Source organism: Vidua chalybeata, chromosome 10, assembly GCF_026979565.1.
Source record: "Vidua chalybeata isolate OUT-0048 chromosome 10, bVidCha1 merged haplotype, whole genome shotgun sequence".
Lineage (NCBI taxonomy): Eukaryota > Metazoa > Chordata > Aves > Passeriformes > Viduidae > Vidua > Vidua chalybeata.
In genome coordinates, this window is record NC_071539.1 from 24,747,262 (window position 1) to 24,774,280 (window position 27,019).

Below are 27,019 nucleotides of genomic sequence, written 5' to 3' on the forward strand. Positions count from 1 at the left end.
GAAATGTTTATCACAAAGTCTTCTGCAGTGAGATCTTAAGCAAGAGTGTTTGTCTAAAACTGACAACAGTGAATGCCAATTAGAAAAAGCTCTTCACAATGTGCATTTTTTATGAATAGCATATTTTAACCAAATGTGCTCCAGACAGCACAGGCAAACTTCCCAGACATATTTCAGCAGTGACTTGTGCCTGTTCTGCTCTTGCTGATCCAGTCTCTAGGCTATCAAGCTGCTATTGCCTTTCCTAATGGACTAGAAATATTGTATGAATTTAACATCTGGAAGTTGGACTTGGTGAAATGTGGTGCTTTTTTCATGTCTCTCACTTTGTACATCTCTCCACTGCAGATTGTACTGGTAAATGATGGTCTGTCTCCATGCCAGCAACTTTAAACACAGTCCTGTCCTCCAGCCCATCATACACCCAGTAGGTCTCTATGCAGATTGTGGATGATTTGTGCTGACTTTGCAGAGGCTCCTGTCCAGAAGTGCAAGGCAAGCTGAAGGCTTTCTGCAGAGCCCATTGCCTGTCTCATTTGAGCACCACCTGACCTCTGGAGAAGGGCTTCAATAGGAGTCTTGGCACTTGGGATGGGTTTGGGCAGGATTTGACTTCAGGGAATGAGGCGAGTTTGTGGTTTTTAAATTTAATTTTGAAGCATGTTCTTAGGCTGGAAAATATAATTATACAGCATCTGGTCCTCTATATGGTACATTTTCTATAGCAACAAAAATTATCTTCAGACCCTACTCCAGCTCCCTACTGGTGCCAGTGATGCTGTGTGCTGACTGGAAGATGCTTTGGTTCAGGGCAGGTGCTGTGTGCTGGCTGTGTGCTGAAATTCACCAGGGCTCCTGTTGGATCTCCTGGGGTAATTCCCACAGGGAAAGGAGCGATTGTTGTGCCAGGGCTTCCTGTGGAGCCTGCATTCCTACAGCATCAGGTGGGAATGCCAAAGGCTGACTCTGCCCTAGAGACCTGGTCCTGGCACCCTTTGCAGATGTCAGGTGGGGGAAGCAGGTGAGTTGAAGGCGTGTGCTGCCATCAGCTGAATGAGCAGGTGACGTGAACGTGCCATGCTGTGCATCAGTGTGGTGGCAGCCCCTGCTTTTGTCTCATTGCATGAAGGGCTGTGCTTTTTCACTAGGCTTGACCTGTGCCATGAGAAATCCAGAGCACTCTCCTCCTCCCCCCCTGTTTCTTGTACTCCTGACAGACACAATCCCCCTGCACTGCTGCAGTCCTGCAGCACCTCGTGCTGGAGGGCAGCTGCAGAAAATTGTGCCTGGCCACGTTTGCTCCTATTTCACCCTGGGTTTTTACCCTTCACAGCCTCCCATGAAGGAGGAGGTGCCACCACTTTGTGTCATCCAGCACACAGAGGCTTTCACTCTGGACACACGAGGCTGAACAGGTCTGTGTGCACATCAGTGGCATTGGGAGCAGCAGAAAGGCTCTTGGTGTGCACAAGTTGTCATTAAAGAGGTTTAATTTACCCCCGTTTGGGAAGGATAACGAATGCTGCTGTAGAGTACAGTGTTTCTGAGCCATGAAGTTTAGCTACAAAGCTGAGCACATACACAAATATTCTGAGGACAGAAAGTGGTGGCTGGTGGGAATGGTAATGTGAGATGGCAAAGGAGTTTGTTTATTTTGCTAAACTAGTTGATATTCTAGGATGCTTTTTCTTGTGTTGATAAAGTGTCAATCTTAGCAAGGAACTTTGCTATTGATGACCTTTCATGGAAAGTTGCAAGGCATAAAGCAAAGATAAACAACTTGAACAATACAATTAAGGCAAACCCAAAATTCAGTCAATGAGAGACATTAGTTTTAAGTAATCAACCCATGGAAACAGAGCTATTTGAAAATGCAGTGGCATCGCTTACAGTACAGTGGGCAATTAGTTTTAATTAACTTCAAATTCTGACACATAGTTAAAAATCAGCTCTTCTGAGTGCCCAGCTAGAAAAGTGGAAGTTGGGGCATTTTGTTCTGCTTGAAGAAGCTATTGCAAATATTATAATTATGCTATTCACACTTCTATTATAAATTTTATGTGATCTTTTAAATTTTTTATGAAATAGTACTTTTGGAAGATGATCTTGTTCTGTACCATAAGCTTTTGAATAAGGGCACTATTTTCTAAGAAGAATAAATTGAAGTTTTAGAAGCAGTTTTGCATTCAATAACAACGTCTGTTAACGAAGTCCAACATGTTGTGGTCTTTACCTGTCAGGGGGGAACCAGCCAGGAGTTCTTGTAAGGCTATCAGAAATTATAGGCAGCCAACATGTTGTGATCTTTACCTGTCAGGGAGGAAAAAGCCAGGAGTTCTTGTAAGGTTATCAGAAATTATAGGCAGCTTTTGATGCATATTTTAAAGTTAAATTCAGCACTTTAAAAGTGCTGTGTGTCTCACTATGGAAGCCCCAAGTACAGATTTTGTGGGAGGTGAGGGGGTGGCTGATGTGCATTACAACTGCTCAGAAAAGCGTGAATGCCCTGTCACAGCCTGTCCACACATCCCTCTTCTCTGTGTATCCAGTTGGACATTTTCAATATGAAACTTATTTTCCTTATTAGTATTTTGAAGTAAGCAAAACCAGAGCTAGATACTTCTGCTGGTGTTATGCAGCCTTTACTCCTTGAGTAATTTTCTTGATTTCCCTTGGGCTGTGAGGCAGCTTCTCAGATGAGAAAGTTCAGAATATTCTTGCTTGTCCCAGTTAAATTGATTTGTATGCTGAGCCATGCAGGTGAGGGTAAAGAGTATATTCATTTTCTCAGCTGCTCAGTGACCAGGATGCTTGAGGAAGAATTCAGACTGAAAGAGCTGGTACTACTGAGATGGGAAGGCTGATACCATGCAGTCACCTTCCCATGATGTTCCTCTTGGATTGTATCATTCATCAGCCCTGGGAGATGTATCACTCATCAACTGTTTTTCTGAGTCATTAAAATCTGTGCCTTTTTCTCCCTTACATTTCCAGTGAGATTTTCAGATAACTATTTCTCAGGACATTTTTTTTATGACCAAAAAGCTGCTGTTCTGGAAGTTTAGGCTGATGTTCTCAGCTCACAGCAGTCTCTGGGGGCCAGGATGGGGCTTGAAACAGATCTAGAGATGGAGAACTCTGATATGCTGTACACGATGTAATCTCTAAATAAGCACAGCAGGTCTGATCTCTGCCACAGGAGATAAGTCAAGAGGCTGAAGGATTTTTGGTCTGATACAAAGTAATTGTTCTCACACTGTTGAAACACTGGAAAAAGATGAAAACGTGGAAGTATCTTCAGCATTGTCTATAGGGTGTTTTCTCTTTAACTAGTGGCTGTCCTGACTTGCTGGGTTGTTGCATCAATTGTGTTTCTTCCATAGATCTTTGATTAGTTAGTGGTCTAATAATTTTTTTCAAAATTAGTGTTATGGTACAGTTAATGGCTGTGCTTTTCAGGTATGATGGGTGTTTTTAGGGGGAAAAAAAACATACCACAGGCACTTCTAAAGTGTGCATATCAATAGGTCTGGTAAAGTGAAAAATATCCCTGAAATAATGAGGCAGCACAGGCCTCTGCATTCTGACCATCAAAAAGGGCTGCACACACTTATTCTGTGTGGAGTCCATGCAGCATGGAAAACAATTCATGGTGTGGCAGCATGGTCATTCTCTTTGTGCTCAGTACTGGGAGGGAAGGAGAAGAGAAGGAAATTGGATCTCTAAGAAAAAAAAAAAAAAAAAAACAAAAAAACAATGGCAGGCATAGACTGGTAATTTTTCTAATAGGTTCATATGTTCATCATTTAACAGGATAAGAAAATTTTGAGTAAAATCACCAGAAATAATTTTCTAGCAGTGCTTTATAGTCTTGGCATATTTATGAATATTTCATGTATGACTTTTTTACTATTAAGATCTATATTTAAAATTTCATACTCAGCTTTAAAGCTTGCTCTGACTTGAAATAGTCTTCAGAAAATAAATTTAACTTTCCTAAAAGGAGAAACACCAAAAAATTATAAAACCCTGAAAAAGGAAACTAGTCTTAATTACAGATAGAGGATTTTATACTTCTTTTGAGGATGATTAAGTTGTTTTTTAAATGAAAATCAGCATGTCATTTGGGCTTATCCCAATGACATAAATAGTTTCCTTAATTTTACTTCTGTTCACTGAGTTCTACAGGTGCTTCAGTGAAACATGTACCTTGAAGAATTGGACCTCCAAAGATAAAATAAGGCTGTACAGGCTGGATTGCTGGCTTTCCTGGCATGGCTGAGACACAAACAGCAAGGCTTCCCTCTGGAAGCCGAATTGGCAAGAGCAGACCTCGTGCCCATTAAGTCCCATTGGTGGAAAGTCCAGTTGGAGATGGAGCTTATTTTAAACATAAGGGAATTAGTCCAGCTTCCATTTAAATCACTGGCACAGCTCCAGCTGTATTCAACCAGAGAAGGGCTGAGGCAGCAGGCACACAAAACCCTGTTTCTAAGCCTGATCCCAGCTTTTCTTACACATCCAAAGCTCATGCTGAGTACTGTGGTCACTTTAGCAGGATTAGGCTGAGCGGATTGTTTGGGCAGATTTATGTGTCCATTCATTGTAAGAAGTACTGATACAGTTCTCAGTGATGTACGGTTGATAAATATTCATTTGTTAAAATACAAGACACCTGTTGACAAGGTAAACTACGATTGTTCCAAGCAAATTGCTCAAGTGTGGTAGAATGTAGTGTACAATAATTGGCTGAATGGCTCTCGTGTTTTCTGTAGCCCTGCTCCAGCAAAGCACTCAGGCGTGTGTTTGCCATTAAGCACCTGCCTACCTCCACTCCAGGCAGCCTGACTGCCCTGCTCTGTGTGGAGTGTGTGTTTTGGAGAGATGGGGACTAAATTCCATGGACCCCACTGTATCATACCTGTGGTGTGTGTTCCCAGTCCTCTGGGAAGCCAAACATGACGCTGGGTTTGAGGGTCACTTTGTAGGGACAGACCCCTGAAGTGCCTGTCACTTTTCACTTGCTGCGTTTAAGCAGCGATCTTGGATGCTCAGTGGTGCCAGAGGTTCTCATTTGTCACCTAAGCTGTGTCAGGAAGTGTCACCCCTGGGATGCAAGGGCCAGCATTTACCTGTGGACTGTGTGCATGCACATCACCTGCAGCGGCTCAGGTGATAAGGACTATCTCATTGTTACACCTAGTTGTTATGGCTATGATCAGTGGCAAAAACATACACCTGAGCAGTGTGTGGAATGGTCTACTTTTATTCTTTTGGAAGAGGGGAAAAGAAATTAAATTCCAGCCTGAAGCAATCCATCTTTATTTAATTCTTCTCAGTGTAGATATCACAAAATGACGAGAAACGTAAATGTTTCCTTATGTAATGAAGTAACCAGTATTACTTGTATGGACATTCCACTTCACTGAGTTTTCTGCTGGGCACAGGACTAATTCTGGTTCCTTAGCAGGATTTTGAGGCAAGGAGGGGAACTGGAGATGATGTAATGGGCTGTCCTCTGCTAACAATATGAGGACCAATTACAAATAAGCGACATAACTTAAAAAGACAGGTGATGAAAAGAACACCCATCATACAAAGATGAGGCACTAAAATCATGTTAGAAAAGTACTAGGGATTTGAATTTGCCACCCACTGAAAACAATAGCAAAACCCCCACTGAATTAAATGCCTCAAGCCCTGACACAGGACCGATTCGAGGCTATTCATAGAATAATGTATATGCCAAATAATGCTGTTATTTGTCAAGTAAATTATTTGTCAGATCCATCATCCTGCCATTTCTTTTCTGGCAGAACTCCCACTGAAGTCAAATGGGGGTATTGTCTGAATAAAGTCTTTTAGGATTGGGCCTGAGGTTAAACAAAATGCAACTGGGGGCAACTTGTTAATCTTCCTTGGATTCATAAACCGACATGTTGGACAATAGTTTGGCAGCTGGGGTACTGTGCCTTATGATGCTAATTTGTTCTGTCACTGATGCTGATTATTCCCTCATCTCTCTTTAATCTACCTGTTGCCACCTTGATTTGTTCGTGTGTGTGTGCAACTTCACCCTTGCTGGCTGTATAACCTGTCTCGGTGTCCATGGGCTCTGGATTTGCTGGGGCTCAGCCCTTTTGGTGTGTTGGCTTGCTCCATCATGTCCTGGGCTCTTGTGTGACCTTGTAAAGCTGCAGGATGAGCCACGGACTGCAGCTCTACACTGGGTGAGCAGAGGGCTTTCAAGGTGACTTGTTCTCTACTTTTGAATTAAGAAGTCTGATCATATGGCTGGCCTCTTCTTCCAGTTTGTTTTTTCTTTTAGTTTATGAGTTAAATGGTCTACATCAAATTGTTTGTGGTTTTAATTCTCAAAAAAAAAGGGGGAAATTAATCTCTTTTTGTATTGATAGGAACAAAGTTCATACAAGTAAATTGCTTAAAGGATTTGTGCTTTTAGCTATTAAAATACGACTCAGGCAACTTCAGCACTTGAGCTCAGCCTCTCATTACGACTTATGGGAATGTATAGTGGTTAAATTAGCTGCAGGTGGGCTCCCCTGCTGCTCCAGAAGCACATTAGAAGCATCTTGAGGGTTACAAGTAACCTTAAAGAAATCAGACATAACGGCCTCCAACAATAGTCATTCTTGTAGCTGGTAACGTGCTCCATATGCCTGAGAGGTACTGTGCAAACGGGACTCTTTGTGGGAGACTGCTTGGGTCTGGCTTCTCTGGAAATTGAATGGTTCTGTGAAATGGAAAATATTCATAGGTGTTGAGCATAGTTCTGTGCTCGAACGAACGTGTGGTAAAGCAGTTGACACCAAAGCTTGCTGAGGGCAGTGAAAAGATTGCAGACCACCTCTCTGAAGGTGGCATGATCCCCAGGAGGGGGCTATGTCCCCCGAACCACACAGGATGGAACTGCTGCTGGCTTTGGTACAAATAAACAATCTATATCTGCATTTGGTATACAAGGATATGTTTCCTGGGGTAAAGTTTCTATTCTCTGCAGGGACTGTTGGCGGAAGTTAACACTTGTCTCACGAAGACCGTTCCGTGTCATGTGGTAGGAATTTCAGCATCGAAGCAAACCGTGAATGAGCGTGCGACCTGCAGTGCTTGGGGCTTTATTCCTCCTGCTCCGTTTGCTCTCTGTACCCGTTCTCAGCAGCCCAACGCCGAGAGCGCGCATCTCCCTTCTCCGGGCACTGCTGGGCGACTGGCACTGACCTGGCCGGCTCTGCAGGGACCGCAGCGATGCTCACCGTAAACTTCAGCGCGGCCGTCCCGCGGGACCGGCCGGCAGCAGCGCGGCGCTGCCCCCGGGCAGGGCTCCCGGCCCCGCGGCCCCCGGCCGGCCGGGGCTCCCGGCCCGCCGCCGGCCTTGCCCCCGCCGCGCTCGGGGGGCGGTGGCGCCCCTCGGGCCCCGCCGGGAGGGGCGGGGAGGGGCGGCGGCCGCTCCCGCCGAGGAGGAGCGCGGGCGGCGGGCGGGGGCAGCGCTGCCGCCGCCGGGACCGGCTGAGGGCCCGCGCCCCGCAGCGCTCGGGCCGCCCGCGGCCGTGCCCGGGGTGCGAGATGGCCGCCGGCGGGAGCCGCGCCGTCCTGGGGCTGTGGCTGCTGGCGGCGGGGCTGTGCGGCGCGGTGGCGGCGGGCAGGTCCCCCAGCTGCCACGAAGTGCGGACGGCGTTCCAGCTGCGGCAGATCGGGCCCCTCAAGCTGGTCCCCGACGTGCCCACGGCCGGTCAGTACCGAGCCACCCGCGGTGGCCGCTCCGCGACGGGAGGGTTGCGGGGCTCGGGGCGGGGGCCGGGCTCGCCTCAGCCGGGGTCCCGCGGTGGCCTCGCGCCGCTGCCGCTGCCCGGCCCGGCTCCCCCCGGCCGGCGCGGCTTCCCCGCGGGCTCGGGGAGCGGCGGCGGAGCGCGCCGGGCACGCCGCTGGCTGAAAGAACTCGGCATTTCCCGGGAACGGAGAGCGGCGTGACTGCTGCGCTTCTGCGCCGTGCAGGTGGTGCTTACCGGTGCCCACCGCGAGCAGCGGGGTTTTCGTGCCCGCGTCTCACACCGGTGCGATCCCTTTGCTGAGTGCCTGGGCAGAACACCTCGCGGGAAGGGTCCCTTGCCAGAAGGCGAGTCAGTAGGCGGGTAGTTTTTGGCAGGCTTGTTTTGCTGGCCAGGTGTGGGGTCCTCAGACGAGCGGTGAATTCGCTGTAAGTTCTGACTCGGGAATTCATCTTGCGGACGAATTCGGGAGCGCTGTCATAGGGAAAGGCAGAGGTGACACCTTGGAGGGACACAGCCAACAGAACTTGGCTTTTGCTTAGTTAAGCAGTAAGTCTGCAGCACTTGTGAAAGTTGATGAGCAGAGTGTTTGCTCCGTTTTGCCTTTTCAGAGTTCGGGAACAATGCCTGGCAGCACTGAAACACAGATAAAAAGAATAGACTTTTTTATTTTGATTTCTACAACTAACCTGGTAAGGGGATGAAGCACTTCATAATTTAACTGTCATGAATGTAAGATATAAGATATCTAGATATCTATCTAGATATGTATCATATATCTAGATAATGAAGTCACATTCCTCACTTTTGCATGTTTTCCATCTGAACAATGTAGTGAATCTGTTTAAAGACATTGTTTACAGGCATTGAAATAAAAAAGAGAATATCAATCTCCTAACACAGTTTCTAGCTACCTCATGCCATGGCAATTGTCTAGAGGTGTGTGGTGGTACAAGTTTCAATTTGGGTTGTTGTTTTATTATTTTCACTTTTTTTTTTTTTTTTTTTTTTTTTTTTTTTTTTTTTTTTTTTTTTAGAGCAGTTCAATTCAAAGCCTGTGGAGTTTGATGGAAAGACTTCTTGTCTTAGATGAGTTTTGGATATGTTTTCTGGCACGGGTTTCTGTCTTGGGGATTAAATTTGATAGGCCATTGGGCTGATCTCTTGTGGCTCTAATCGATTGCAGAGTGCTGGTGATCTTCACTTTGCCTGAGGTAGTTGAGATGACACAGGGGTGTAGAGTTACCTGTGGAGGAGGAATCATTTGTCATTTTCTGGCAAGAAGAGATTTGCAGGAATGGCATTTTGAAGCTTGGTTTTAACTGTTCTCTGCTGATAGAGGCATCAGATGGTGATTGTTTTGGAGAGATGAAAGAGAGGCAAAACAAGGCTTTTCATCCATTTTTATGGAAGCTTAGCCCTGTCTCCGGAGCTCTTCCTGGAAGAAGTTCCTCCAGCTTTAAACTGAGGGATTTAAATTATCTGTAAAACTCTAGTGCTGTAGAGGAAACTTTCTCAAAAAGTTGTGTGCTTTCAGAAGGAAGGTGTAGGTCCTGTAATTCTGAAGAGAATCACAGAATAATGATTGGAATGGATAATCATTGAATGGAATGATTGGGGTTGGGAGGGACCTTAAAGCTCATTTAGTTCCAACCCTGCTGCTGTGGACAGCTTTCATTGTCTTCTTGTGTCCTATCCAACTTCCCTGTTGAATAACAAGCTCTCAGAAAAGAAATGGCAGGAGAGAAGGTGAGGGAGGGTAATACGCTTTTAAATTTCACTTCACAAAGGTTTCCTTTGAAGAGAGTTGGAGCAGAGCTGAGGACAAGTAGTGCATATTGATCTTCCCTGTTCCTTGAGTATCACTCTGCTCCACCAAAGCTGGTGTGCTTTAATGATCCCTTGCTGGGCAGTAATGCCTCCTGTCTTGTGCCCTCTTTTAATTAAATACTGAAGTGTTTTCCAGCACTTTCATGGGCAGCTGTTATCAGTGAATATATCTTAACATACATACATTTCTCCTGACACTGGGGCTCATTTTATTACTCATTTTAATGCCACACAAATGTTGAAGCTCATCCCCTGGAGATGTGGGATGTCAGCTAAAGTGGAGGAGTGGTGGGCAGCTGGGGCTGGTGCTGGGCTGAAGTGCCAGGAGCTTCCTGCTCACTTCTGCTCACTGGGGCCAGACCTGCCCTGCCCTGGGGTGCTCCTCAGTCACCTGCATGCTCGTCTCTAAAAAATGAAACTTTTGCAGTCCTGTTGTCTGTGTACTAGATATTTTCAGTCACCAAAGTGTTGAAAGCCCTTGGCTAATCTCAAGCCAGTATTTATAGGCTAATACAACAAACCTGGCAAAGGTTAAAGTCTTAGTGATTATTGGGTTCTTAGACCCTTCAGGAAAACCAGCAGCTCAGTCAAGGAGAGAGGCCCACCCCAGTGCCCGAGGAGGGACTGACAGACAGACAGGTGTAAATTTTCTGTCTCCTCTTACAGGTGGTGCCCATTTCACCTGGAATCAAATGAAATGCTTGGGAAAATTAGTAGCCTACCCCCTTCTGTGGCATTAGCTGTGGTTGCAGTGCTGAAGCTGTCAGCTGGTGGATCTGGGATACAGCAGTGGAGCCTGGATATGACCTCACAGGGACTGGTGGGCTGGGAGCTGCTTCCCTGTGCTCACCTGGTCTGCAGCCAGGTTCCTGGGATTGCTCGGTGGTGGGAGAGGGCTGTCAGCATGGCCTGAAGCCAGGTGGAGAGTTTGGGCAGGACCTGCCAGCCTCCTGGATAACATGTAGTGGCAAGGGAAGGAGGAAGACTCCTAAGGAAAAATAAAAAAGGGCTTTTGCTCTTAAGGTGTGATGTGAATCTGGCAGCAACCTGCCTGAAAATCGTCACCTGAATGAGCTCTTAGAGATGAACAGGAGTTTTCTTTAAAATTTCTCTTCCACAGCTTCCCCCCAAAAGACATGAGCTATTTTTCTACTGTGAAGTCTAGTCCACTGATGAGTGCAGGGCTAAGGATGTGTTTGGATATGGGATGGGTAAGACATCCAAACTGCAGGCATTTTCAAATGGCAGATCTGCTTGGTCTGTCTGCAAGACTCCCCTCTCCTCTGGTGGAATCTGTGCTTCTCTCTGCTACCCTGCTTTTTTTTGGAACTAATGGAATGTTTCAAGGGTAATTTGCTGCAAATAGCAAAGATTGGTCAGGTAAAGGTACTCCTGCCTTGGCTGTGATCCACAGGAAGGGCTTTTTGTGCCTTCCTCAGACTGGGAAATGAGGTAATATGTCCCCAGTCGTGTACTTTGATTATCACAGACTGAGCTGAGATGTTTTTGTAGGAGTTCCTTGGTTGACATTTTGATGAGAGAGGATTCTAAGCTGTCTCCAAGGGTGGAGGGCAGTGTTAATCCTGCCAAGGACTAAGCCTTTGGTTCCAGGGAGTCTGGATAGCTCCAACCTGACGCGTGCTGCCCCGTCTGGAATGGCTCCCGGGTGGGGGCCGCGCTGGCCATCCCCTGCCAGCCCTGGGTTGTGTTACAGCCTCCACCGCGCCCTGGCACGGGCTCTGCCAGGAGTTCCGGACGCTCCCAGGTTTTTCTGGGACATGGAGCATGGTGGTGCCTGCCTGTCACTACTTTCCAAGTTCTCAGGAGGACAGCTGGATGAACCCAGCTGGAGTCTGTGACGTGCTGTGACCACATTCAGGCTGTAAATGGCAGCAGAACCAGAATAAAAGTTCTCTTGTGATTCCTTGGGTAACCGTGTAACCACGAGAACGTCCTACTCATTCACATATGCTCAGTTCTCCCTCTGGCTTGTTGACTAGTGTCTGAGCATGCAAAAACCCAGTCTGTAAACATATGGTAAGTAAGAAGAATTGGGCTGGTTTCTGGGAAGCATGGAAAATACATAATTTGTGAAAGAATTTTAGGAACTCTTTACCTTATAAATAATCATTTTGTAGAAAATTACCAAAGGGATAGTTAGCTTTATCTTGTACTACTGGTTTACAAAGAGTGCAGAAGATGCTCAGGCTGTGCTCAGGAACTTGCTTCTGAAGGGCAGGTTTTGTTCTAGTAAAAGCTGCTTTATTCTCCTATGTCATCCTGCACCTTAAATCAGCAGCAGTGTTCATTACTGTGTATATATTGAATGTCCCATTGTAGAGCTGGACATGCATTAACAATTTATACATTAAAACTCTTTTACTTTCTGAACAATGACAGACAAATCCTACATTCCCACGAGAAGCCCCTGGCTGCATGTGGTGCATGCATTAGACTGAGTCTCTTCCCACCTCAGTCTGTGGCATAGCTCCCATGTGTGTTGAGAAAGAAGCACGAGCTAGATCTCTATTTTGTGTATATCCAAGGATATCTATTAAATTGCCCATTTGCTTATGAAGTGAGTCGTGCCACACTTTTTTCCTGTTTTTCTTTTATTGCTGCTCAGCTTTTCTGCCTCCCTAATGAGAAGAGTGAGGTTCCCCTGGTGAAGGTGCAGTGCAGGAAGGCATTTTGCTCACAGAAACATTTCTGTCAGTGTCTGCTGTGTGTTAGGGGAGACATGGACTTGCTGTATTGGCTGGGAAGCTTTTGCCCCATAGAATGAGGGACTAAAATCCTCTGGTGTGAGCTGCAGTTGGGTATTCTGTTCACCTGCTCATGTGGTTGTGTGGGACTGCCTTGAGCAGGATGGATGAAGGGTACATCTGAGACGAAACATTGCTGGATGAGCACGGCTCTGTTTATGCAGAGGAACTATACAGGGTGGTTGCGACTGTTAAAAAAGGCACAAAAAATAGTCCTGTTTCCATGAGGTTCCTGTTTCTTTTTGGCAAACCTGATTGTTATCCAAGTTTGAAATGTCCTTGGCATTACCTTGCAGCTTGTTGGAAGGTGTTTTTCCTGTTACACTTTGTATTTGCTTATTTATGAACACACAGGCTTCTTGGTGACTTATATCACAAAGGGGGTGAGATACCTTTTGGAGGGGGTGGGCTGGTCCAATGTGAGATGGATTCTGTTCCCATCTTTGTTCCTCTCTGAGTAGCCCAGAACAGTTGTGCCTCAGTTTCCCTGTCTACAGCCTATATCGTGATAAATTACTCTAACTTTATTGCTGAAAACCTACCATGAAAGGGTGGTGGATTGCAGCTAGAAAAATTACCACTGAGCTATACCTTTACTTCTTCAGGCTGACTTTCACTTAATTTTTTCCTTAGGTGAGGGAAAAGGCTAGAAGTTAGTTGGTTTTTGAACTGGAAGCTGAACCTGAAAGCTGTCCTTCCTTCACTTCTCTCATCCAGTCAGGGGCTGTGGTCTGTGCCTGCTGAAATAGCTGTTCTGAGTTGAAGGAAAACTTTGCTTTTGCAGCCTGCAGCTCCTCTGGAGTAAGGATCCTTCCTTCATTAATCTTTTCAGGATTTTATAGCACTCTTCAGGCTCAGACTGTCACCAGAAATGTTAACCTGAAGCTGGTCATGACTGTGGATACAGGCAAGGTCTCGCCAGCAGTAACATCTTCTCTCCCCTTCTTTTCCCATGTCTTAAATTTCTGTTTGACACAGGACCAGCTGCCCACTCTGTAATGCCCTCTTGGGAGTAATCTATGGGTAGAAAAAAATGTGTTTAAACTGACTTAATGCCTCATAAAGATGGAATTGCCGTTGCACTGCCAGATGGAAACCTGTAGTTTTCATATCCATGAGCCCAAAGATCGTTGTCCTTGGTGACTCGCATGAGCATTTGGTCCAGGTGAGAAGAAAAATGACTTGGTTACTGAGATCAGCCTTTCCTGTAAATGTCTTGGGAAGGTATCCAAGAGTCAGCAGAGACCCTACTCTCCCCCAGCACACAATCTTCTTGTCAGACTGAGTCAAGTATTGCTGCAATTCACGTGGTCTCTTCATTCTCTGAGAAATCTCTGCTGAAAAGAGTGTGTAGCGATTTTTATTTTTAATGGTCTGCTCAAGATCTGGTGCTTCTGGAGTTGAACTGGACCTTGGGATGGAAAGCAATCTTAGTAGGAAATGACTCATCCTGAAATACTGGTGGCTCCCAAAAGCTGCCTCTGGAATACCTTATGTGCCACTGAAGTTTTGCTACCAGATTGTTATCAGAAAATAGAAGAGTAATGTTCCTACATCCCCATGCCAGTGTGGCAGGTCTGAGCAGACAGCCCTTAACCAAAGGGCACTCCTAATGAAAAGGCACTAATGTGCTAAGTGGAAACAAAGTTGGCACGATAATCGCTATATAAATCAGTAAAATAAATACATCAAAATAAATAAGAGCTTTCATAAGGATTAATCATGAAAAATGTCATAGCCTGAGGATCTGTAAAAAGCAAGGATATGTGTAAAAAGCAAGGATATGTGTAAAATGCACCCTGGGTGGTAAAATGGTTTTGCTTTTAAATGGTGTAAAACTAGAGCTAGAGTTCCAAATCCTGTAAAGTCTTTGTAATTGAATCTTTGTCCCATGAAAGCATAAAATGACACGATAAAGAGGCATATGTTTAATAATAGTTCAAATGGGTTCTCATTACATACCAGTTTAGAGCGTAGCTTTTTCTTCTAGGAGAAAATACAAATTTTGATGGATCAGAGTCAATTCCCAGACAGCAGCCAGGCCTGTGACAAAATTTATGTGGAGTGTATCAATCTGTTGATTAGGTATCAGTATTTAAGATGATAGGTTCATCCTCATATCCATGAAGATATATTTAAAGGTATTTGCATTCTTCACATACAAGGAACTTCTGAACAGCACAAATGGATGAAATAAAGCATCTAGCTAATATTTAATGATTTATCCTAAGGGTAGAATAAGATAGGGAGGGAGGCAAGCCTGCTTAAATCTTCCGCCAAACAGTTAGGATTTAGTGTTTTAAGGCAGTATATTATTTGATGGCAAAAGACAAAATATTTCTGCACAGTATCTTCTGTTTAGTTGCACAAAAATAACCAGAGCTTCAAGATAAGAGCTTGAAGCTGTTCACAGGATTCCATAGCACAGACTGAGGAGGAAAAGGTTTTGTGGTTTTTCCCCCAAGGTTTTTTCCCTGTTTTGTGTCCTTCCTGACCCAGTGATCTGTACATCCAGGTGTGCTGGGGACTGAGCCTGGTCTGGACAGGGAGCTGCCTGTGCTGTGTGTGGAGTAGCTGTAGCAGGACTGTGCCAACCTGCTCTGACACTTTTTTATGGCTGCATTTTGTCCCTTCCATCAGATAAATATTCTTTATGGCGATGCTGATGATGACACCATGAGCCCCTTGTGTCTGAGCTGCTGTAGCAACACTGGTCTGTCAGACCACCCTGTAGAAGAACCTAAAGACCACGCTTGCCTCCCTGTTTCAGGATGTGAAGTAAATCTCAGGTGGCTTTGCTAATTCCATGCTGAGTCCAGTGGTGTTGTGGTATCTGATGGCAGGTGAAGCTCCACAGCTCAGTGGGGTGGCAGCCAGAGGAACCCTCTGGGTCAGCAGTGCTCGCTTCTGTCCAAGGTGCTGCCCAAAGGCTGACCCTGGCAGTCTGAGAGACGAGTTTTATGGATTGCTTGCCTGTCCTGGACCCTCCTGGGGCTCTGTGCCATTGTACAGCACCAAGGGCTCAGCAGCGTTACACAAATGATTTATGATGGAGCAATCACAACCTTGCCTTTTCTTATGGATGCACACTATGCATGCACCTCCAGGAGAATAAATCTATCTATTTTAGTATTTTCAGTACATCAGTTTTAATGGAGAGTTATTAATTGCCTTCTTAGTGTATTCAAACATGCATGAATAATGAGTAAAGTTTGAACTTGTGAAATTTCACAGCACAAGCTGGAAGAATACAGAAAGAGATTAAGACAATGGAGGAATTTTGAGAATCACAGATGATACCATTACATTTATTTTGTGAACTCTGAAGTCTCAGGAGGGTATAATTGATAGATATCCTCAGGTTCTGGCTTGCATTTTGATAGCTAAAATACAGAAATAAAGAGCAAGTGTAGCCAGGCAATTGCATAGGAATTTCAGACCTGTAGAGGACAAAATTATTCACCTAGAACTTGTCTTTCCACTCTTTTTTTTTGAAATGTAATTCTCAGCCTACTTTATATGATTCTGTGCCATATTCTGCCTTTCTCTGCTCTTGCTGTGTGTCTATTAATACTGATGGCCAGCATATATATGTACTTAAATTATACATATATATATATATATATATATATATATATATATATATATATATATATATATATATTTGATCTTCTGATGCCTCTGCTTGCTTCCTGGGGTCATGGTCTCTGCCTCTGCAGAGTTTTTCCATCACATGGTGGATGTGCCAGGGTTCTGGAGCCCGTCCTTCTGCGAGGAGCTCCCTGTGACAAAGAGCCCCCGCGCCGACCACTGTCACCTCCTTCAGAAACAAATGAGAGACAAATTTCAGAGAGCTGCAGTTGCAAACCTGACAATATCAGATAGGTCATGGTAGCTTTGTTTGGCATCTAGTTAAATTGGATAGTCGGGCACTTCCCTAGATGTTAATGGTTAAATGTATTCATTGTTCCAACAAGGCCCCTATTCATAAGTGGACTATTCTGTGCTCGTTTATGCATGCATAATTCCCATTAATGCTTCTGGAGGTTAAGGGTGTATAGTGAGGGGGGAAATGAAGCTGATGTTTACACGTCCGTGTTTGCTCTCGTGTTGTAACACAGGAGAAATTGATTGTGTTTCCCCAGATCCCTTAACTTTAAGGAAAACTTTAAATCTTTGCTTTAAAGAGGGAGTGAAAATGAGGAGAAGGTGACACCTTGCACACCATACTTTGTCAGTGATCAGAAATATTACACCAGTGCCATTATTGTAGAAGCTTTTGAAAGTAACAAAGTGCTTGGAAATTCAGGCTTCTTATTTGGGTATCAAAACAGACACTCCAAATGTTTAACTTCTGGCCAAAACACTTTTGCAAACTTTTGTCTCAGCGTTAATCAGGGTGATGAGATTTTCTGATTTATTATACAAAATGGGTGTTTCCATAGAAAACTTTCAGATTAAGATTCCTCACTCTTAGGTGCACATCAAAGTCGCGTAAAAGCCATAAAGAAGCTCAGCACTGCCTAAGAAAGCCTTTCAAGTTCCAGCAAGTGCTTGAACTACTGAAGGTTTTGAAGTGCTCTAATCTCTGACATGGGTGACGTGCTAGGCTAGCACTTTTTTGTTTTGTCACAAATCATCCATGCACGTAGTGCAAAGGGACCCTGACAAAGTCATTTTACTTTTGAAAAGGGCTGCTTTTTTCCCTACCATTATGTCTCCCATTCACATCTACATGTTTGCTTCCACTTTGTTCAGGTCTAAGTAGCAGGGCATTTGCATAGTCTTCCCTTTGTTCTCGGTAAATATGGAGTAAAATGAGCAAGATCCGTGCTGGGAAATTAAAGCTCTACTCTTGAGAGATCTTAAGGGCCAAATCCTCACAAAAGGTACAGCAACATAGTGCCAAAGGAGCTGGTGTCCAGGAACAGCTTGCTCTGGGTGTTTGTGCTAGGAAATGTGAATAAAGGGAGACTAATCTGTTGAAAACTGGATGTAATTAGAAAAATACACTGCTGAGAGCTGCTGAAAGATTATAATAACAGAAAATAGTACTGAAAGAGACCTGAAGTGATCATCTGGTCCATTCCCTCTACTTGTGGCCAGAACAAACTGTTTAAATCAGTGAGAGAAGATCACAGCCTTTTTTGTCTGTTTGTTCCAGTGCTTAATTACCCTACTGCATAGGTTTTTTCCTAATGCAAAACCTAACTCTTCCTTGCTAAAATACAGCAGTATCGTATTCTTAGGACCTTCCTCTTTGCAGTAACACTCAAATGACAACTGCTGTGGTTTGTTCTGCTCTGAAACAATGCTCTGTGCTTTTGCACTGGTCCCAGAGCAGTAAGCTTGTTGGTGTAAATGAATCTAAACTAAATTTGGGTCCCATGCACCTGGAATGAATGAAGTGAATTCCAGATGTGGTGACTCATTAAGGATTATAACTTGGTATTTGAGCCCTAAGAATAGGTTTTTTCCTCCTCTGTAAGTTTGAGTATTGTGAAGAAGGAGCAAACATAGAGTGTGGGGATATAAAATTCCATGATCAGGAAGGCAAAATAACAAATTCACAGATTTGCCATGTTATGGTAGATGGGAGCATGCAGAAAAATCAGTTCTCAAGTGATCAAACTTTGAGCAGCAGTCGAGTTGGAAGACTGCTAGTGGGGAACTGCATTGTTGTAGAAAGGCAGCATGGAGATACCTGAAGACATGTGGAGCATTTGCTCTTAAATAAAATACTCACCCTAGATTTTGCTGGTGGTAGGTAGCTCACTGTATTGCAGGTGTGTAGGCAAGGTGGCAGTTAGGCTACTGAAATCAGAAGAGATTGATCAAAATGTTAAGTCTTGCAAGTAGACATGGATTTCCAGAGTAAGTCTGAATATCTCTAATTTTTCAGGTTGAGGGGAGCTCTGGTCCTTAACCCTCTGTTTATCAGTGTTTCAGTGTTTTAGGGTGTTAATTCTTGAGCAATGTTTTATTGCTACTGATGTAGGGAAGTTAATCTTCATGGCTGAGAAAGGCTCAAAGATGAGGGTAAACTGTACATCCCCAGGTGGATTTGGTCTTGCTCCAGATCCCTCTAATCCAGTCCTGTGCTGCCAGCAGTGTAACCATCCCTGGCATGATGCTGTGCCAAATTCAGATCATTCTCTTCCAGGTCAGAGCTTGTGTCTTGCCTCCCCAAAGCATGTCTGCCTGTCTGTCTGTCTGCAGAATGCTGCATGGCTGGGCTTTACACAGCTTGTCCTGGGAGTCTCTCAGAGGGTGAAATCATGGAATGGTTTGGGTTGGAAGGGACCCTAAAGATCATCTTGTTCCAACCCAGGGACACTTTCCACTAGACCAGATTGCTCCAAGCCCTGTCCAGCCTGGCTTTGAACACTTCCAAGGATGGAACATTCATAACTTCCCTGGGTAACCTGTGCCAGGGCCTCACCACCCACACAGCTGAGAATTCCTTCCTAATATGAAATCTAAGCCTACTCTGAGTTTGAATCTGCTGCCCCTTGTCCTGTCACTCCATGCTCTTGGCAATAATTCCTCTCCATTTTTTTGGTAGATTCCTCTCAGGTACTGGAGGCTGTAATCAGATCACCCTGAACCCTTCCCTTCTGCAGGTTAAACAATTCCACTTCACTCAGGCTGTCATTGTAGGAGAGGTGCTCCATCCTTCTAATCCAATCTCAAACCATAATGTCCTGTGCTCCTGCTCCATTGTGCTTCCATAAGGAAACACAAAAAAGTGGGAGATGGAAGGCTGGAGTGATGTTTTTGGAAGCAGGGGCTTGTTAAGTAATATTTGGGGAACAGCACCCAGGGGTTTACATGGTTGCCCTGTGATGGTGGTGAAAATATTCCCTCCCTGCAACTCCCAACAAGATCCAGCTTTGAGAAGTGCAGTGTTCCTTCTCTTTTTACATGGGTGGTTAAAAGGAATGGTGTAATGAGTGTGAAGGCAAGAGAACAAAGCATATGTAGAATAACCACTGGCTTCCCAAAACAGACTAGGGCTTTAAAAAAAAAAAAAAAAAGGAATTGGAACCACAGCTCTCAGAGAAAGGCTTTCAAACTTGTGCTCAGAGAAGACTTGGCTTTAATCTCCTAATCTTAGTTTTGAAGTTTGGGAAAAAATATATCTGTTACCATTGAGAGCAGCCCAAAGTTGTATTTGGCTAAAGCATTGCATTTTCAGTTTCAAGCTGCAATAATCAAATTTACTCTTTCTAATCTGGTTTGCCTTAGATATGTCAGGAAATCTAAACATTTGCATTCCCCAAAAAGCAGCTGTGGTTTGGCTGTACCTGCTTGGGATCTAAAGCTTACTGGGAGCTTCCCCCTTGCTGGTAGCAGAGCTGCTGTGCCTCCTCTGATAGAAACAAACCCCAACTGGGATGAAAAGTGTCAGTGTCATTTGTTGGCAGTGCTGTTGGCTTACATTTGGAAAGTTTATTCTAAGTCACTATCACAGGTGCCAAAACATGAGCTGAGCAGCAAGGGCTGCCTGGGGCCAGCTTGTGCCAGCCTGGCTGCTGTGTCTGAGTGGCTGCCATCCCCTGCCGGCCCCTGGCTTCCAAGGGTGGGTTGAGCGGAGCCAGCACCGCCTGCCCCCGTGTCCAGCTGGCTCTAGGCAGCTCTGTGACACCAGGGCTGTGCTGGCCACCCCAAGCTCCAGGAGAGCTGGTAGTTCTGAGTGGAGCAGCACGAGCGAGAAGGGAAGGATAATCAGTTCAATGTGCTGCAGAGGTGCCTTGTTGGAGTGATGTCAGGGGAGAAACATGATTTCTTAATTTATAGAACAGGTGCAGAGGGTCCAAATCAAAAGCAGGTCTTAGGAAAGAACATGCACATAGCAGAGGGCACTCTCCACTAAGAATTGCTTACTAGTCTAAGCAAACTAATGGAAGAGATCTTCCTCTTTTCCATGCCTGAAACAAAGTGTGGAGCCTAAGGGACTGGCCCAAGGTCAAATGTGTATTTTAGTATTGCTACACATAGGAGCCCATCAGGGGTTTCCACACTCGGTTTTGAAAGTTGTTTGTCTGTGGTCTCAGCTTAAAACCTTGCAGAATATCTTCTTGCCTCCCCTCAGCCTTTGGGAAGCAGCATCTGTTTCAGAATCCATTATCCTGGCTCAAGAAATCCCAGAAAGATCCAGGTTTTCCTGCTGAACACACTGCTGGGGTCCTGGAGAGACTGGTGGAATGTGTCCTGTGCAGTGAGCTTGGCTGTTTTCCATTTTAGGGGTGTGACTGGTACCCAGAAATCAGGGCATGGCCCCTTCAGGTGAGATTTCATTGTGGACTGTTAATTCCCCAATTCTTCGTTCCTTATCTGCTCCTGCTACAATCAGAACATCCTCCAAGGCCAGGCAGACAGAACAAAGCAATGCCAAAACAAATGAGAAAGGGGAGAAGGCCAGTCCCATCCTAAGCACTGCCATGTGCTTAATGGGGAGTACTCTTGTGGCATTAATTTCATGGGGGTTAGATGAATTTCGCTAATGGGTTCTTGCTGCTTTAGACCCATGAATGCTGTCACCAACTCCATGACGTGTTTGGGATTTTGGCTGCTTGACCTTCTATTGGTTTTCTTTGAATGCATGCAGCTAAAAATCACAAGCACTTGTCTGAAATCAAATGCAAGTTACTCTAAGGTAATTAAAGATTTCTAAATCATAGTTCTTTGTAGGTTCATTTTTCTCTTAATTTTAGTTTTTCTTACTAAGGGCAGATTTTCTCGGGTTTCCTGGCTGTGATCTCTGTTCCAGGATCTACTCAAGAGTTTGACCAAAAGTTCCCTGGGTACAGAGCTGTGTTAGTCTCAAGCTGCTCAATCCCCACATGAAGCCCAGCACAGCACTGTGTCTGACTGTATTTCCTTGTATTTTGTATGACTTGATGCCACTGGGTGTCTCCATTGACATCAGGGGCTGCTGAACCAAGCTCTCTGATATTTTTACCTTTCCTCTTTTCCTGCACACGTGGTCTGGAGTGGGAGAATTGATCTGAGCATAAATCTAGGCTGAGCCTAGACATCAGAAACAGGCTCCTGGTATCTTGTATGTGACCTGTGGGGCTGTCAGCTGGTTCCTCTGCATGGGTATGCTGAATGAGTGTTCCTCTGCAGTTACTGTCACGTGTGCTGGGCTCTTTCCTGACTCTCCTGCTGTGGGGTGCCTCCCAATGCTTGTGGGTCCAATTCGTGGCATCAAATTGCAGTTTGTGACAAATTCCAGCAGCGACAGCAGTGGCATTGTCTGCATAAGGAGCCACAGAAAGGGAACGAGGTGCAGTGACCTTGTGATGCTGGAGTCTTGCTGCAGCCTGTTTTAATTAATTACTGTGTCATGGGTGATGCAGTTGAGGAATTGGCCCTGGTGAGGAGTGTCTTGTCTAGTAAGCAGCTGCTTACTTTTGGTTCAGTTCTTCCTTTTGTGTAAATAGTATCAAGAGTGCAGGATGCTTTCCTTAAAATTCTTGGTTATTTCACCTGGGATTTTATAGTTTTCCTTTTTCTTCTCCCTAAAAATAAATAATGAATGTGAGAATGGGATCCTAAAGAAATATGTTCAAATGCTGGTGAAAACTGATCTAAATCAGCCATTTCTCATTCTGAAGTCATACACAAAAATGAAGTTACAGGCTTACAGGGCAAGCTCATTGAAAACAGTAGGACTTGGGTTGTAAAATTAATATTTAGGCAAGACTAGTACGTATTTTTAAAGAAGAGAAAGTAGTTATCTGAGCACTTGTCTTCATGTGTGGCTTTCAAGTGAGATGGCAAAAACAGAAGTACTCAAATTTTGGGAGGAAAGGGAGTATTGAGGAGTTGCTATTCCTCTCCTTTTAAATACTGTTCTTGTAATTTCCCTTTCTTAGGCCGTGGCCCAAATGTCCAATAGTCCCTTGGTTCCTTTAGATTTATCTTTGCTTTTGTTTCTTCTTCCAGTCTGACTTTCTTACAGATTTTTATGTTGACAGATAAAATGAAGAGGAATAGGAAACACATTTTATTGTGATCCTGTCAATATCTTTGAATTTTTTTGTGCTTTGCCAACCTTATATGGATCTTACCACAGCATGTAAAGCATGTTAGGAAGTAGTTAGTATTAAAAAGTTGGTAAAACAGTTGCTAACGTCTGAATTATCACTAGGGTTTGAAGTTGAGATGAATGAGGTGACCCACACCTCTCATAAAGAATTTTATGTCCTCCCTGTAGGATTAGATAGGCAGCCTGTGTGATTTGCATTCAGAAGGTGCTTTTTTTCCTAGCTGTACAGGGCTAAAAACCTACTCCTTTCATTTGAACACAATTCAGTTTTGTTGTAAGCTGTGTTCCACTTGAGAATTTCCACCTCTTGTGGTTTCAGTGTCTCATTCTTCAGGTAAGGCAGGGTTCTGTAGCAGTGGAATGCTGTCCCCTCTGGAGAGCAGAAATGCAGCTGTTGGTTCATTGTTGTCCTTAGATGATATGGAGTAGGAAGGTTTACTAGACTCCTCTAGAAAATATTTTGTATGAGTTTATGATTTTATTTTGTTGTTGGTGGAGAAAATGTATGGGATTTACTGCTTGGAATGTGATGAGACATAATGAAAGATGAGTCTCAATAGACTCTAAATTAATGTAAGTTCTTGTAATTTTTCTCTCACCTCTGCATTCAGTTACATATGTTGTCCCAGGAAAACGGAGGAAGGAGCTGGCATTGCTGTAAATGTAGAAACCCCTTGGCTGTAATCCACTGGTATCTACCAACCTGGGTTGTTTTATAATGTACTTTATGTACATCAGTCTTCATGCTTTTGTATCAACTCTAGGAGAATAAAGGATGGATCCTTGAGAGTGTAAATCTTTTGAATTTGCATATAGTGTGTAGTTAGCAAGCTCTTCAGCAGTCAGTGTCCCGCTGCCTGCGTCCCAGATAGATCCACATTCAGAGAATATCTCATGAGAAGTTATTAAATGTAGTCAGCATTAAAGAACTTATCACCCACCTTATCACAAGAAGTGTCAGGCTTGGAGGAGTGGCCAAGTGCAAACCCTGGGCATGGCAGGCAGTGCTTGCTTGCTGCTCCTGCATGTACCAAGCTGAGTCTCTGCTCAGCTGCTCAATTAAGAGTTTGGAGTGAAATTCTGCAAGGTGAGTTTTGTGCCTGCCTACTGAAATTTTGTTGGTTCTGAGGCTAGGGCTGGTGTGGGGAAGACCAGAGGGAGGGTAGTGAACTGTGGAAGTTAATCACTCTTTGTTCCTTCAGGAGTCTGTTTACCAGCAGAGGCATTGTGGCTGCTGGGCATTGATGCCAAAGATGCATCTTCCAACACCCTACTGACAACCAGGCTGTTCTGGAAAACACTGGAAAATCTCCAATTGTAGGTGCTTTGTAGATGTGTTACACGACTTTTATTCCCGTGTGTGTTTCATCCCCTACTCCTCCTGCCAGAGGTCTGGTAACAGGCACAAGGCAAGGAACAGTGACCACAGCTGCCTTCTTAGCTCTTTGCCTTCAGCCTCCTGGTACAGCCAGACTTTTTAAGGAACAGCCTGGAAAACTGAGAATGAGTGACATGAGGAGGTCCCTCCCTGCAGCAGCTGCTCCTCCTTGCAGGGAACCTGTGGCCCGTGGGCTGGAAATGTGTCCAGCTGCTCCAGGATGTCCCACAGGTGTGCAAAGAACTGGAGGAAGGCAGGGAGAAGGGGAGCTGAGGGGCCAGGGGAGGATCAGTAGATGGGAATCTGGTCTGAGGAGGGTGAGGAGAGGGCTTTGAGGGGTGAAGGGAGTGCCTGGTTTATGCCTGTGTGTGTTCCAGTGAGTGCTGGGACATTCGGTTTAGGGAACTCGGATGCTTTTTTTGCTCATTGGGTCCAGGCACAAGACGGGTTCTGTGGGTCACAAGTCAGGGTGAAAATTCTACCAGGCAGTGACCTATGGGCTAGGGCAGAAGTGCTTTGGAAGCTACACCAAAAATCAGAGTACAAGAGCAGTGAGAACCAGGCAAACAGCAGAGGGAAAAGGAAAAAAAACTCAAGCAAAATGCACCTAGCAGCAGGCCTAACAACATTTCATTGTGCAGATGCTGCCCTTAAGAGCTGCACGTTTGGAAGAGCTCCTGCTCTGGATGCTGGTCAGGGCTGGTGCCTGATGGTCTCCAGCTGTCCTGCAAACTGTGGCACTTGCTGATGCTGCCAGCTCTCTGAAGCCATGACATCTAGTGCTTCCTGCTGTCCCACTTCTGTCCCACTCCCGGTTTCCACCACCCTTAGATGAGCAGCTTTAATTCCAGTGCAATCAAGGGGTTCTTCTGTTTTGTGGAGTTTTATTCTTTTTTTTTTTTTTTTTTTTTTTTTTCATGTCTACTCAAGAACTCTTGAGCAAATGCAAGCTGTTTGACTTGACAAAGCTGGAAGTAGCTACACTTACTAGTAGTTAAGTTAGTAGGTTATGTAAGCTGTGCTTGATAAAACTTGATGTGTTTACCTTTTAGCCTTGATTATTTCAACTGGAATAGCGCATCTGGTCATAGCCTTAGTCATGTTTCAGTGTATTTCAAAAGAACAGTGAGAATGTAAAGTCTACTGATCAAATTAAACGTATCTCTGTTAATATACATCATGAAAGAAGGGGTGGGGGAAAGGAAATTTTCATAACTTGTGTTTTTGAAACTGCACTTGTAAGGTTTCATGCTGGAGGTATGCATGTAGGTGGATGGGACAAATTCGGGCCCTGCTTTGGTATTTCATGAGCTTTTTGCTTTCAGGGGACCTTTGAATGTGCTGTTTGTCTGTGTGATCTTTATATTAAAGCTGAATCTTTATATATAAAGTTGAATGTGCTGTTTGTCTGTGTGAGCTTGATATTAAAGCTGTTAAAAGGATTATTTTAACAAAACAGAGGAAAGACTTAGAAACAGATTGGAAAGTTCTTTCTACCTAGTCAGAAAATGTGTATGGGAGGGCCTGGCTTCAGCATACCTGAGGCAGGAAGAAAAGACACCTCAGTTTGACTTAGACTCTGCTCCCTGGATCTTGCCTGGCTTTTACTGCTAGCCCAGAACAGGTTAATTGAGTTAGCTGCTATTTTATGTCCCAGAGCTGGTACACTGGCTTGTTGAATTTTGTGCTAATTCCTGGCACTACTTCAATCATAGTCACTACCATATCTTACACACTGACAGATAAAATAGCAGCTGTTTGACTCTGCACATGTTGAGTTGATGAGCTGAAGATACTTTGCTTGTCTTCCTATTGTTTGCAGTGGGCCTGAGCTGTGGTGTAAGGCTGTGCACAGGGAGCTGTGCTCCCTGCTAGGTGAGGATGGCCACAGCATCAGTTTCTTGAAGGTGGGGATGATTTTAGCACTGCTGGGGTGCGCACAGGAGCTGCATGAAAAAAGAGCCTCCCAAACTTGACGCAGCCGACAGTGGCTGGATCCCCTTTCCTTGATGTGGCTGTGCTGGTGTGGGTTCTGCTCATGCCCCAAGTCATGCAGGGAGAGCCCTTGCTGGAAATAGCTCCTTTTTCATTTGATTTGGCCTCGTCCCCGAATTAGTTTGTGTTTAATTGCTGATTCTCCTCAAGCTGAGGCAGCAGACAGATGAGACTCAAGAAGGATGAAGTGTTGGCTCCTGTTCAACTGGGCCAGACACAATGCAACGTATTTTGGCACCTTTCTCTGTGTTACTAAGGCATAATCAGTCTTGGAGCCTTTGAAGATATTTGTACAACATTAAAATTTTGGGTTTTGGACGAAAGCTTTGTTTGGAAATACTGTTGAAATGTTTGTCAAAATACAAAGGCAAAAGCTGTCATAAGAAAGATTGCACTGAGCTCACCCTCTGATCGTGCTTGCTCAGGACTCTTCTCTGCAGTAGAAATTAGAGGCTCAGCTTGTTTGAAAAAAATAAATCAGCCTGTCTTTGAAAAAGTTGGTGCAGGTAGAACAGTTAGTGTGTATTAAATTTGGCTTTCTGGTTTCAGAGTATGGCTTTTACAGTGTGTACAGCATTTTAAACTAGCTGGTCTGCTAACAAAATGAATATATATTCAGCTTTTGGAAAAAGTTAATTTTGTTTGCTAAAGAGGCCTCCCTGTTTTTTGGGAATGATACTGATTCATCTAGTTTTAATGGCCAGAGTATTAGATTTTATTTGTACCAAAGCTCAAAATGAAGTCCCAAACTTTTTGATTCAAAACAAAAAGTTCTCCAAGCAACACACAACAGAATCAGCTCCACAGCTGATTTCGATAGGGCTGGCCAGATGGATGTCAGGTAAGGATACACAGTTTTCTGTGCATTTAGTACCTGAAGTAATTTAAAATTGTGACAGGAAGTGTCTGAAGGTGATGCCTTTGGCATGCATTAATTGCTTTGGGGTTGCACACTAGTTTTCAGTAGGGATCATTGATGCATTCCAAAACACACATGCTTTAGGCTCAGGTACTTTTTTTCCCTGCATTTCTGAATGTGACTGTTTTTCAAAGTGGAGCAAGATACTTTATCCTGTTTTTTATAATAGCAGTAAGGGTTTAAAGTCTGTAGTTTTTTTCTCACTTTAAAAAATAAGCCAGGCTATAGTTTTAATCAGTACTCAAGGGAAAAAGACTTGAATGAAAAAATAATGTACATAATCAGCAG

At 44.4% G+C, this 27,019-nt stretch overlaps 1 protein-coding gene across 6 annotated transcripts in view; it reads left to right on the top strand.

The window, feature by feature from the left end:
• LOC128793205 (glypican-5-like) overlaps nt 1–27,019 on the top strand; it is a 434,089-nt gene that overhangs the window by 65,477 nt on the left and 341,593 nt on the right. For 3 of the 6 annotated variants that reach the window (XM_053952306.1, XM_053952304.1, XM_053952305.1), the window contains exon 1: nt 7,554–7,750. The exons of 2 other annotated variants lie outside the window; for them this stretch is intronic. In XM_053952306.1, coding sequence (XP_053808281.1) covers nt 7,585–7,750 — 166 coding nt within the window. In that variant the 5' untranslated portion in view covers nt 7,554–7,584. Of the gene's footprint in view, nt 1–7,553; nt 7,751–11,610; nt 11,655–27,019 lie in introns of those variants that run through there. One more of the 6 variants, XM_053952308.1, reaches the window with a different exon arrangement.